The sequence below is a fragment of the Larus michahellis genome, chromosome 7 (assembly GCF_964199755.1).
Source record: "Larus michahellis chromosome 7, bLarMic1.1, whole genome shotgun sequence".
NCBI classification, from domain to species: Eukaryota; Metazoa; Chordata; class Aves; order Charadriiformes; family Laridae; genus Larus; species Larus michahellis.
Window position 1 is genome coordinate 37,194,952 of NC_133902.1, and position 13,664 is coordinate 37,208,615.

Sequence of the window (13,664 nt, forward strand, 5' to 3'; positions counted from 1 at the left end):
GTCCTCTTTAACATCTTTCCTGGATATTGCACAGTGCTTCTGTCTGTCACAATATGACTGTGTCCGAAATAACCCAGTATAGTGTATTAAAGGGGAGGTGGATTGTTTTTTTTTCTTTCTGATCTTTCAACTCCAAGGTCAAAAGCTGAGTAATGGTCAGAAGGTCTTGCATGACACCTTGATCCATGGCTCTGGCATCGCCCAGGGAAGGGCGAGCCTACACATTTTTATCTTGTTAAGCATATATGGGGCCTTTCAGCTTCTAATTAAGGAGAAATACACACCAGGGGAGCTTCTGTAAATCTCAAGCACCAAAAAGGTTTAGCTTCAGGTCTTCTAAATAACGTCTCATTCATCCAAAATTGACAGAATGCAGACGTGTTTGATTATTTTAAAGATGCTGATAGGTAAAAGGTGACAGTTTTTGGAAAGAGATTGCCTTTGTGCATGAATTTGTCACCTATTTTGATCTAGCCATGCTTGCTACACTTGTATGAATTTATCTCCAGGTCGTCAGTTAAACTTCCTTTGTGGGGTACACACCAAACCTACATTTATAGAGTGAGTGAGAAACACAGGGCTCCAAAGGAGTGAATTTTCAAGCTTTTCAGTGTGGCTTCAGTGGTTAAACAATATTACATCTTCAGGCAGGTGCTTTCTAGAAATATTGCCATTTTCTTATCTTGTAGAGGTACAAAAAATTGTTTCCCCGGTCTGTCAAATGTCATTGTTGAGTAGGATCCAGGAAACACAAGATCACCCTGTCATATTTTAAGTTTTTATTCCCAGCAGAGCAGACAGTTTTCCTGGCCTTTTCATTTGCTTGTAGCCCAGATATTTTCCTTTGGAATTCTTGCTTTACGCCACGGTATAGATGAACCATCATTTTCCACGTGTTCTGCTTACCAGACTTGCTATGCATTACTCCATCAGGAGCTCTACCCATGAATCTGTTCTGTCAACTGAATGATGATTTTAATCCATCATTGCTGTAAAACACACTGGTCTCTATTGTGGAGGAAATAATGATTAGAAATTACACAGTTGACATTTTAACTCTGCGCCGCAAAATTACTGACTTTCTTCTTTAAATGTTAGATTTTCTATTTGAAGAAATAGATTGCACACTTGTAAATGAATTGGAATATTATGTAGGTCTTACTGAACACAGATAGTTTTGAACAAAGAGGTCCCTATTTACAAGAGTTTTCAAGACAAAAATCTACATATGAGACATTCGTCTCATTCCCCTTCTGCTTGCAGATGTGACATTTAAAAACTTGAGTGTACACGAGACCCTTTTTCTTAAATACCTTTGATTAAAAGAAAGCTGGAATACCTAGTACAAGTGCTTTATTCTAAGTGTACTTTTTATTCAAGTGTAAAAATCCTCTTCAGAAATCTTTTATAGTGAAATGATAAATCTCTGATTAAATCTCTGTTTTCAAACATAAGTTGTGATTATATGCAAAGCTAAAGAAAAAAAGCGGGGGGAGAGGGGGGAAAGAGAGCTCCTTACTGGAGGCACTTTGTTCTTTTCTCTTTGAAAGAAAAGGTCTTCTTTTGGACTGGAAATCAAAGATTTAATTCTGAATCTTTTGAGAAATTTAAATTCTTTAAAGTGTGTGAATTGATTAAACAACCTTTTTTATTTCTGACATTTCAGGTGCAGTGGCAAGCACAGAAGTAAAGATGAAATTACAAGAATTTGTCTTAAATAAGAAGAAGGCATTGGCACACCGGAATCTCAACCACTGTATATCCAGTGATCCTCGCTTCTGGTACGGGTAAGTGGTACTGGGCTTATCTTTATGATTCAGCTGGTGCCACCTTTTTTGACCATTGCTGGAGACGTGGGGAATAGACCTGATACATTCACTGAATGAACCAGAACAGTGGTAGAACAAGGGTTTGTCTTTGCTGTGCATTACCAAAATGCATTTTTCAGAGGGTTTCAGTGTGAATAATTTTCATCTCTTCTGTGATGGTCGTAGTATTTTTGTGAGTAGAGATCTTTGCTGTCATCTTTAATCCACAATTATTCAAACTCACAAGTTCTGCCATCCAGACCAACCCTTTTAAGTTCTGTAGCTTTTCACCCAGGATTTTGTCCTGCCGGGTGTTATAAAACTTCAACTTTAGTAAAATGGGGAAATTACTTTATGTAATTTGTGGGGGATGTGAGGGTTGGAGGCTGTCTTGGGAACAGTGACCACGAAACGATAGAGTTTTTGATTCTGCGAGAAGCAAGGAGAGGGGTCAGCAGAACTGCTACCTTGGACTTCCAGAGGGCGGACTTTGGGCTTTTCAGGAGCCTGGTTGACAAAGTCCCCTGGGAGGCAGTCTTCCAGGGCAAAGGAGCCCAGGAAGCCTGGATGATTTTCAAGAAGGAAGTCTTAAAGGCGCAGGAGCAGGCTGTCCCCATGTGCCAGAAGACAAGCCGTCGGGGAAAAAGACCGGCCTGGCTAAACAGGGAGCTAGTGTTGCAACTTAGGGAAAAAAAGAGGAACTATGGCCTCTGGAAGGAAGGGCAGGCCACTCAAGACGACTACAAAGAGGTAGTGAAGCTATGTAGGGAAAAAATCAGGAGGGCCAAAGCCCAGCTAGAGCTAAACCTGGCTTCTGTTGTCAAGGACAACAAAAAAAGTTTCTATAAATATATTAGCAATAAGAAGAGGACTAAGGATTATCTCTGTCCTCTAGTAGATAGGGCCGGCAACATAGTGACCAAGGACGAGGAAAAGGCTGAGGTACTTAATGAAGTCTTTGCCTCAGTCTTCAGCAGTAGGACCAGTTGTTCCCTGAGTACCCAGCCCCCTGAGCTAGAAGACAGGGATGGGGAGCAGAATGAAGCCCCCGTAATCCAAAGGGAGATGGTGAGGGACCTGCTTCAGCACCTGGAGGTGCACAAATCTATGGGGCCGGATGGGATCCACCCAAGGGTATTGAAAGAGCTGGCGGAAGTGCTCGCCAGGCCACTTGGTATCATTTATGAGCAGTCCTGGACAACCGGGGAGGTCCCAGCTGACTGGAGGTTAGGAAATGTGACACCCATCCACAAGAAGGGCCGGAAGGAGGATCCGAGGAGCTACAGGCCAGTCAGTCTGACCTCGGTGCCTGGGAAGGTCATGGAACAGATCCTCCTCAGTGCCATTACACGGCACATGCAGGAGAACAGGGTGATCAGGCCCAGTCAGCATGGGTTTGTGAAGGGCAGGTCATGCCTATCAAACCTAATATCCTTCTATGATAAGGTGACCCACTTAGTGGATGAGGGAAAAGCTGTGGATGTTATCTACTTGGATTTTTGCAAAGCTTTTGACACTGTTTCCCACAGCATTCTCCTGGAGAAACTGGCTGCTCATGGCCTGGACAGGTGTACTCTTCGCTGGGTAAAAAACTGGCTGGATGGCCGTGCCCAGAGAGTGGTGGTAAATGGAGTTAAATCTAGTTGGTGTCTGGTCACAAGTGGTGTCCCCCAGGGCTCGGTGCTGGGGCCGGTTCTCTTTAATATCTTTATCAATGATCTGGATGAAGGGATCGAATGCACCCTCAGTAAGTTCGCAGATGACACTAAACTGGGCGGGCATGTTGATCTGCTTGAGGGTAGGTTGGCTCTGCAGAGGGCCCTGGACAGGCTGGACCGATGGGCTGAGACCAATGGTATGAGGTTCAACAAGGCCAAGTGCCGGGTCCTGCACTTGGGTCACAACAACCCCATGCAGCGCTACAGGACTAGGGCAGAGTGGCTCGAAAGCAGCCCGGGAGAAAAGGACCTGGGGGTGTTGGTCGACAGCTGGCTGAATATGAGCCAGCAGTGTGCCCAGGTGGCCAAGAAGGCCAACAGCATCCTAGCCTGTATCGGGAATAGTGTGGTGAGCCGGACTAGGGAAGTGATCATCCCCCTGTACTCGGCACTGGTGTGGCCCCACCTCGAGTACTGCGTTCAGTTTTGGGCCCCTCGCTACAAGAGGGACATTGAGGTGTTGGAGCGTGTCCAGAGAAGGGCTACAAAGCTGGTGAGGGGTCTGGAGGACAAACCTTATGAAGAACGACTGAGGGAGCTGGGGTTGTTTAGCCTGGAGAAGAGGAGGCTGAGGGGAGACCTTATCACCCTCTACAACTACCTGAAAGGAGGTTGTAGAGAGATGGGGGCTGACGTCTTCTCCCTGGTGACAAGTGATAGGACGAGGGGAAACGGGTTCAAGTTACGTCAGGGGAGGTTTAGATTAGATATTAGGAAACATTTTTTCACTGGAAGGGTTATTAAACATTGGAATAGGCTGCCCAGGGAGGTGGTGGATTCACCATCTCTGGAGGTGTTTAAAAAAAGCGTAGATGGGGCACTTAAGGACATGGTTTAGAAGTGGCTCTTGTCAGGGTAGGCTAAAGGTTGGACTCGATGATCTTAAAGGTCCCTTCCAACCTGAACAATTCTATGATTCTATGTTTAGTGAATTGCAACTCAGGATAATTAAGCTAGTGTTACATTTTTAAAGCCTTTACTGCTTGTCTTAATCTTTCAAAGTTGGAAGTTTTGTTTATGTGGCTCTTCTCTGTAAACTGATGGAAACATCAAGTGCATCCTGTCTGCGCTTCTAAGGGCGATTGCCCCAACATCTACCTTTTCAACTGAAAATTTTCAACTGTTGGTCTCACGGAAACCCAAATGTCGTGCAGGGTGAGAAGGCAACAGCTGATGTTATAATGACACGGGAACAGAGGGTGACGGCTTTGATTAGTTCAAATGCACCAAATAGCAAATATAAATGATGACATTATTAACAAGGCACAAATTTCAGTTCCAGAACTTCACTTCTTTGTCGCATAAAAGAAAATCCAAAAATTTGAGATGATTTGAAGACTTCCACTGTTACAATTTTGGGAATACCTTCTGAAATTTGTGTTCAAGCTGAGTGTCTGACAGTATTTTAAGTCTTTAAGAAATTAACATGTATACAGGGATGATGGGGTTATAGCCAGATGTTTCTGAATTCAAGAAACTAAGCTGAAATTAAATTTGAAAGATATATCAGCTATGAACCAGTACATAAATGCTGAAGTATAGTTGGCACAAAAATTCAAACTTTATTCTAGTAGGGTGAGATTGAGCAGTTTTAATCCATCTCTGAAAAATCTAATCTGAGACTTGAAAATTGTATGGTTATGGGACTGGGTAAAGTAGTGAAAGGTTGTTAGTTTATGCAAAGGTAATAATATTTAAGGCCCGCTAGGTCGGTATCAAGGACAGCAGAAGAAATAGGAGAAACTGAATTTCAGTCAAGACAACTGATTTTAGATCAGTTTGGATAACTGATTTTTTAGATTTTTTTTAGATTTTTTTAGAGTCATTTTTTATCAGTTTAGATAATGCGTTTTCCAATGTTCTTAATTGAGACTCACCAAGAAATGTGGGGATTTTATTAAAGGCAGTTGAAATCTCTCCGAGCCACTATGTTTTCCATTTTTTTTCCAGTTGGTTAAAATGCCTGTTAATGCAAAAGTGGTATGAAGTCAATTAGAATTCAGGATAGTAAATAAGTACTTTCTTCCAAAACCTTTGATCCTCTGCCCCTAGAGAAACCTGGCAGAGAATTGCTATCACCAGTGAATTTAGAAAAGAGAAAAATAACTTTGGGAGTGATTTGAATTCCTTATGTTTTCCACAGTTTCCATTTAACTGCCTTTTCACCAAGAATCCAGCATTCAGAGATGAATCAAAGAGCAACGGTCTGTAACATCCCTATATGTTATAGGGCCAGGGGTCATAAGTCATCTTTAAGGTTTCAGTGCGTTTCCCACTTTAAGCTAATGTTGAGAACTTTCTGAGCACCAATATATCGTTTAGGTTTATTGTGACATACGTTAGTCAAAACATCCCTTTTCTGTGATGCTCCAGGGATGCCAACAGGTAGAGACAACGTACAAACTATTGCACAAGGGGCCATCCTTCTTCTCATGGCTTTATCAGGCTTGCCATCCCCTCCTCTTCCCTCCGTCTGTTTTGGGGAGGATCAGTATTTTGGTTTCTAATAGAAGATGTGAAGAGAGAAGAAAGAGCCTCCAAGGCCTCACAAGTCTTTCTAAGCGTCTGTCAAAGTTGCAGACGGGCACGAGCTGGTTCTGCTTGGCCTTTGAGGAGGGCAGCAGGGCTGCCTGGCTACAGCGTCTTACCTTTCAGTGGAGGATTTTTAAATGCCCCCTTCAGTTGTTACGGCAGAAGTTGAGGATTTTTCGTTTACATTCTATTTAAAAAAATGTGGTTTTTTTTAAAAGCGAGAAAACCTTTAAATTAATTACATATTAGTGTTTATTTATATGGCGTCCCCTAGGTTACCAGTTCAGTTATAGAGATATTTATGTACGCACGTATTTCTAATGTGATTCAACTGGATGGTGTTTGTCTTTAACACGCACAAACGAGGCTTGCAGAAGATAGACTTGATGCTCCTACTGTGAGCAGGCAAGTCAATTAAGTGGTAACAGATGCTGAAATAGTCTTTTAAATGACACGCCTGCTTTTAAGCACTTCCTTTGGTCTTATTAAGGTTTGTGAATTCCTTTTTTTAAAAAAGAATTGAAAGCATTACTTGGAAAAAACAGATCTCCTAAGGGTATTGAGCACCGCAACAGTTCTACATCAATGGCTGTGATATGAAATATGTTCCGCTGACATGTGAAATAGCTGTCCCTCCCCTTTGGGCCAGGCTTTGCTTGTCCACTGAAATGCCCGGATGCTTTTGCCTTCAGTATCTTATATCCGTTTGAACTTCATTCAGCACTGTCGGTTGCTGGTGCAACAATGAGTGTTTACAGTCAGTGGGTCTTTTCTAATTAATCACTGATGTTAAAGGGCATTGTCGCACGTACATGTGCGGATCAACCCTTGAGGTGAAAAAGGTGCCCAGTGTCAGAAGTTTTGAAGAATATAGTCATAGTCCAAAGGATCTACTAAACAAAAGAAAAGAACTTGGTAACGCTCAGTAATGTTTCTTGGAGGCTTTCACAGAGGTCTCGCTCAGTCTTCAGCTCCGTGCCGTTCAAGCCACTTTGGAAACTCTGTTTAATATATATACGGCTCCAGTTTATATGTAATTGTTTAAAATAGCTTGGTGGACTATAATTTTCAGATTACGTTGATGATAGGCAACAACACAAGAGGTTCCCTTAAATTTCATCATCAGACTGTCACTCCTGTGGATTTAAACCCGCTGGACAGCCCTGCTCCTGGGAGGTTTTGCACTCCAAGATACTTAACATAAGTAAGAGTGGCTTAGCAGGAACACAGACGGAGCACGAGGGCTTAGCAAACAGGGCTATTATTTTCCTTATTTCCCTAGGAAGCTGTAAGAAATGCTCTTGGGAAGTAGCCACTCAAGGTGGTAGCAATCATGGAAGGGAGTTTAAGTGAGTATTTGCATGGTAAGGAGGTTGAGAGATATAATTACACACTAAATTATTCCAATGTACATAGATGTCTGCAGTCTCTGTACAAAAAACATTCTAGCACAGATACATGTGTTTGAATATATACTCAGTTTATGTTGCCTGAATGTGTTTGAAGCATCACGCATGCTTTGCTGCGCGCATGGGTTTTCGAAGGACCTCAGAGCTCAAAGAACAGGGGATGTGTTATGTGAAGGTATGTGCTTTCAGGAATGCCTGCAAACTCAATTTAGTATACAATTTCATCCCTTTCAGGACCTCTGAAATTCTTGAACGGGCACGCAGACCAGTGCGTTTTGCTCAAAGCAGCGTAGGGTGTCGGAGCCCAGTTCTGGGGCAATATAATGTATTCCTGTTTGCAGAGTTAAATATCTGTCATTCAGCAACCCCAAAGCACATCTAAACAGGCCCTTTGAGTTCCTGCATGTTCCCTAACAAAGTGATGAAAATAGCCTCAATGTACATGATTGTGCAGCTTAAGTCATGATTTAAAAAAAAAAAAAGGAAGAAAAAAAGAAAAATCTATTGCTTGTTTAGGCAAGAGCAAAAAATGTCATTGTGTGAGATGGTGGGTTTCAGGGCTCTTGGCTTGCAGCGTCCGGCCGTCCTGTTTGTGAAACATCTCTCTGTGCTGCCTTCCCATGGTGTGAGCAGAGCCAGGCAGAGAAAGCCACCTCTGTTTTCGGGAGGGATTCAAATATTTCTCAGTTTGCTTCTGTTTTGATTTCAGGTGATGGTTAAACTGTGCGTGCATGTGGGCATTTATTGGTGCAAATGTAGAAGAGCACCGGTGCACGCGAATGCTCATGAAAAAAAACAACTGTGTAGGAACCTGAAAAATTATTCTGCCTGTATGTAGGGAGAAGTTTGGAATATAAAGGGGGGACGATTAGGAAACCACAGTCAATCCCACTGCTTGGTAAGAACTGTGGGTATAGGAAAATTTGATGTAGATGTTCAAATAAACTTTTCAGAGCTTTTTGTAACAAGATCATGTAGAAAATCGATGTGTTTTCCTGTTGTTTCATTAGCCCCTTATTTTTTTGAAGGGTGTAACTTGTAGTGGAATCGATGCTCTGTATCTCACCAAACAGCCGACATCTGCTTTGAGCTTTCAGAACATACTGCTCAAGAAATTGCATAAATTGGTTTGATTTTCAAATGGGAACGGCTCATTTGGGTTCCTTAAAGAACCTTTTGAGGAGAATGTTTTTAACCAAGACCTCCAAGCATGCCTGTTTATTAAGCAATGTAAAATTTCAGTTCGTCGCTTCTTTTGGCAAAGCGCTCACTTTCTGTTGTCCCATATTCTTTAGTATTTTGAAGAAGTAATATGGGGTTTAAATTCTGTTTATTTAAACGTAAAATGTAAGATTGTTTGATAGCCATATGGCTGTCACCTGTAGTGCAAAATCAATTAATTCTGTTGATGTAGCTACTCTGCTAAGATGCACAGGCTGGAGGCTTCCCAAAATCTGTCCTGATCGGGGTTGGTAGAGCTCCTGAGAAATGGCAAAGCTGGGCACAAGTCATTAAGTAGGAAAGATGGAGCCAACAAACTGGTAGGAGGCTTAGAAAACTCATTCATTATTTAATATCCTTAGCAAACAGGCTGTAATTTACTTCCAGCAGCCTGCTCAAACAAAGCTATAAATTATCAGCTGCGAGAAATTAATCTGGGAAGGTGTTGAGTACTTTGGCCCTATCTCTGCTCAGCCCTTGGGTCGGGAGGCAGTGAAGCAAAAGGCCACCTGTGCAGCATGGCTGCTGTTAGCCAACTTAAACGTGTGGCATCTCCTGTGCTCAGCCTTCGGTTTTGTTTCATCCTTAGGCTTTGCCTACTGTGTCTGGGTTTTACTCAACGAAGGGAAATTGTTCATTCGTGCTATGGTTGAGGGGAGTAACACCACCTACACTTAGCTTCAAGGATATGACTTAGCAAAACCCAGCCCAAGTACAAGCTTAAAATTATGTTCATGGTTAAATACCTTCATGAATTCAGCCATGCTCAACAGGTTAATTCTTATACTAAAAGTTAGGCATATGTTTACTTACCTCCTTGTATATAAGACTTCAGTTTTTTCACGTGAGTGCCTAGAAGGAGTAAGCCACTACACAGATCTTTTCCCTTGGGCTCTTCTCCACTGAGATAACAGACAAGCTGCACTTGTTCCCTGTGTGTGTCACTGCTGTAAAGGTTCTCCCTTCTCTTTCTCTTCCCTTCTGTGCAGGAAGACCCAGCACAGCTCTCTGGACCAGAGCTCCCCACCCCAAAGTGGCGTATCCGGCACCTACAATCACCCTGTACTGGGGATGTATGATTCCAAAGATGACTTCCCACTCAGAAAAACAGGTAGTGTTCACGTTCATTTTCTTGTGTTGCCTACTGTCTTTGCTGTGACACTTGGTCCTCTTATTTTTTTTTTAATTCTCTATTTTTTTAAAAAAGGTACGGTACCAAAAAGCTGTATTTCGTGGGGTGATTTATTTAACAAGCACCCGCTCCATCCTTCTCCCCCTTGGCCTGTCACTGTACACACAGTGTTAGAGGGAGGCTGGCGTTGCTTTTGGGCATGCAAACTTGCAAAACTGCAGGCGGGAGACAGTGGAGTTGTGTGTCAAAGTTTTTGTGAGATGTTTTCACAAAGTCAAAGCTAATACAGAAATCTGGGTGTCTGAAGTCGAAGTATGTTTTGCTGAGTGAGAAAAGTACCAAGAAAAGTTCATTTCTTCTGGGATTTGCATTTTATATACAAGTTTATACTTAAAATAAATCAAAATGTTTCTGCCAGTCAAAGCATTGGGACTTTCCTGCAAGGATTTTGGTTCACACCTAGACAGTTATTTCTCAGTTAGGTTTTTTTCCCTGCATGGTGGCTAAGCAGGTCAGTTATTTCTCAACTATATATTATGTAAACCGGGTTGTTTTGATTGGCTGTGGTCCTCAGCTACGTATCACAAGCCTAAGCCAACACAGCCTCAACTTCTGACCTGGCCAGCTCGTGATCCTTGGCTGCTTCCTTCAGGGAATTGCTGAGCTTCGACGAGCTCATCCTGATTTGGGGAGCAATGTTGCTCGCGTGGGTGGTACAGGCAGTGCTCTGCGTTGGGAATCATTTCAGAATAGGAAAAAAAACTTTTCTGAAAAGATGGAGCAGAGGTAAGAAGAAAGCAGGGGTGTGATTGAACTTCACACCTGCGGCAGGTGCTGCCTAGCTGTTTCTCAGGTATGTTTTGTGGATCTTCAAATGGGGAGGGATGAGCACCAGTAGCCAAAAAGCGTGTTGCCCTTGTGATAAGGAATGATGACAGTGTGTTAACCAAATCTCCCTGTGGATTTACTACAGTCTTTGCTCAAATCGGCTGCCCTAAATCAGTTCCCAAAAGCTGGCAGCCCCTTCTTTTCCTTCTGCCACATGTAGGTGTTCTTGTGGCACTTCTCCTAATAGTTAGAAGTAGAGCAGATCTTTGGTGCGGTGAACGGTTTAACATAATTCTTGTTAACTTTGTAAACTTGTGTGGTTTTTTTCTTCTTTTGCCCTCTGATGAGAAAAAAATACACCTCCACACTGCTGCCTTGTGCCTCCTGCCTCCCGGTTCTGCACATTAAAAGACCTTTTTGGGAACTTCTCATTCTGGACTATAGCACTTGGCCTGCTGGATGGATCTGTGGATGGATTCCCGTCTGCTGTGTAGTAGACTGTCTTCCCCCTCACCCGGCATGATGGGTTGGGTGACAAGTGCCAAACACTTCAGCTGCACAAGAAGTCAATCAAAAACGGGCAAACCCTCTCCAGGATATGGTTTTTTTCCTGGGCACGCCCTGTACCTTTGGTGGTGGTAGTTTTGACTGTGCCCTTTCTGGAGGACTCCAAAAACAGAGCTTAGAAAACTGGATTTGCTGAATGGTAGGGCATCCCCTAATCTCTGCTTCTAGAAAATGAAAGACCAATCACCCCATTAGGTGCAGTAGATGCTGCTGCATCATCAGTGCCCATGACAGCTGAGGTGATGCTGTCTGGGTTTCGGGACTTTTGTAGGGAAGGTGAGCACTGGTGGAGGACTGCCCTCGAAGGAGACTTCCTGCAGCTCTAGAGCCAGAGAAGCACAAAGATGTGCTTGGCCTACATGTCTTCCTGGGAGGAGAAACACAAGCTTGGGCTCTAACAGCCATTGCTGCCGTTTGCTTCTCCTCTGCTGAAGGCTTTCAGGTGCCTCTGGGAAATGGCAGCTTTTCCATGCAGGGAAACATCCCTTGGCATCATACCTATTGCCTAGGGCCTGCATCATTCCAAGAGATTTTTAGCTCTTTCCTGTACTTTGTGAAACCAGGTGATCTGTTTGTTGTGTTAGCATCCTCACAGCGTAAATGGGCTTTGACGTCCTCCAGAACCTCCCTTGCTCATCACTGCAGGGGACCTTGCTTCTCAGATTGAGCTGGAGGATCAGTCGCTCTTCTTGGTCCCAGTGGTACGGAAGGGGATTTCTGCAGGAGAAGGAAAGCATCGACACATCTCAGCCCTTTGCTGCTTCCCAAACTGAATTCTCAGTAAGACTCTAGCTGAATAAGAGCCCTGTCACGCAGGTTGAATTAAGGATGATCAATGTATCTAATCACATTATTAAAAATGGAAGCAATTAAAATCATTGTTGTATTAAAACAGGAAGGTGTTGAGCTGATTTTGTTTTTTTTCCAGAATGCTGATGCTTGTTCTTTTTGGGGACCAGCATTAATCTTTTGGGGCCTGGTCTGTGATACATATAAGTTCACTTGCAAGGTTCAGGGGAGAATTTTTTTTGTTGTTTTCTTTTATTTTCCTTTCAACGCAACAGCACTTCAGTCTCTGGCACAGCAATATCCTGGAGAAATCCCATTGCCAAGAATGTTAAGTTGCTTGGAGAAGAAAGGCTCCTGAACAGTCTGGTGTAAACAAAAGGCAGGGAAGGCTGGAGCCCATCCTAAATAAAGTTCTTTATTACGGGTGAGCTTTTCAGACTTTTGGCACCAGGCAAAACTCTGGCTTTGTGTTTGTAATTTAAAGCTGCCATATCGTGTAGGCAAATTTTATTAAATTTGATTAAATATTTTCAGTTCAAATAACAGAGTCCATCACAATATAGTTCTGATTACCAGCCTGGAATCCAACCAACGTCATCGTTAGGGGTAGGGTGACTTAGGGGCTGCGGGAAGGCAGTTTGAATGATTGTTTCTTCAAGGGTGCATTTTCAGAGTTGCCAGCGTGTCCTGCACGTTTGAGAAACTGTTCAGGAAGAATACGTACCCATTGCAGTGGGTTTTGAAAATACTACCTTCCTCTACTCTTATTTAAAGCATCATGATGTGGTCACAGGTTGTCCCTCTGTGCTTGCTTAGCGATCACTTGCGAGTCTAAAACTCGAGTGGGAATGCTGTGAGAGTGGGAATGCTGTGAGAGAGATGTGGTGACCTGGCGGTGGCAGGAGGAGCTGTGTGCATGAGTGACGTCTTGAGTGCTTGAAAATGTTCAGCATGGGAAACAGTCGATGCTTGCAACGTGCTTCTGATGCATCCTGTCCGCTGAAATCCTACCCTGTCCGATTTGTTTTACTGAATTATGTTCCTGTTTCTTGGCCATTTGGTTTCTGCATGAAATCCCTGTCAGGCTCCTGGCTGGTGCAGTTACTAATTGCTCGAATCCTGGTTTTAGCCTGGCTGAGGGATGCATTTCACTCAGTTCCCTCTATCTAAACGCTTTGGGGCTCTCCTTTTTTTAGATGAACTAAGAACGGTTCGGTTGGTGCTGCTCATGTTTTGCTCTTAAATAACTGGATTAACACAAGGATTTTTATTTCCCCTTTTGTGTAGATTCCTTTATTATATATATTTTTCCTTTAGCATATGCATTTTGTCGACAGCTGTTGAGAGGGGAAAATAGAAATGACCTTTTCTGCCCCCAAATCGAGGTCGGTGTCTTCCAAATTTAATGAAGCTTCATTGTGTGCTGTACTGGGACCCTCCAAGAAAAATGTCTGGAGAATCATTTCAGAGTTATTTTAGGCTGGGTTGGGGCAGTCTTTTGTAGCCTGTTTTGATAACCCCAAGAGTTGTTTGTCAACAGCTTTCTTGGAGCTGCTGAAGTTATTTTTAACATAGCTCTCCACTTTTGCATTTCTAAGGAATATGGTGTCCTCATTTTCTCCCAAGGAGCCGGGTTGTTCATGGTGTTCCCTGCTTTTTG

The 13,664-nt window shown here is 43.1% G+C and overlaps 1 protein-coding gene across 17 annotated transcripts in view; it reads left to right on the forward strand.

The window, feature by feature from the left end:
• Nucleotides 1–13,664, forward strand: part of HDAC4 (histone deacetylase 4) — a 262,543-nt gene that overhangs the window by 155,437 nt on the left and 93,442 nt on the right. For 16 of the 17 annotated variants that reach the window (XM_074595478.1, XM_074595482.1, XM_074595480.1 and 13 more), the window contains 2 exons: nucleotides 1,667–1,787; nucleotides 9,678–9,799. In XM_074595478.1, coding sequence (XP_074451579.1) covers nucleotides 1,667–1,787; nucleotides 9,678–9,799 — 243 coding nt within the window. The remainder of the gene's footprint in view (nucleotides 1–1,666; nucleotides 1,788–9,677; nucleotides 9,800–13,664) is intronic. The other variant, XM_074595487.1, reaches the window with a different exon arrangement.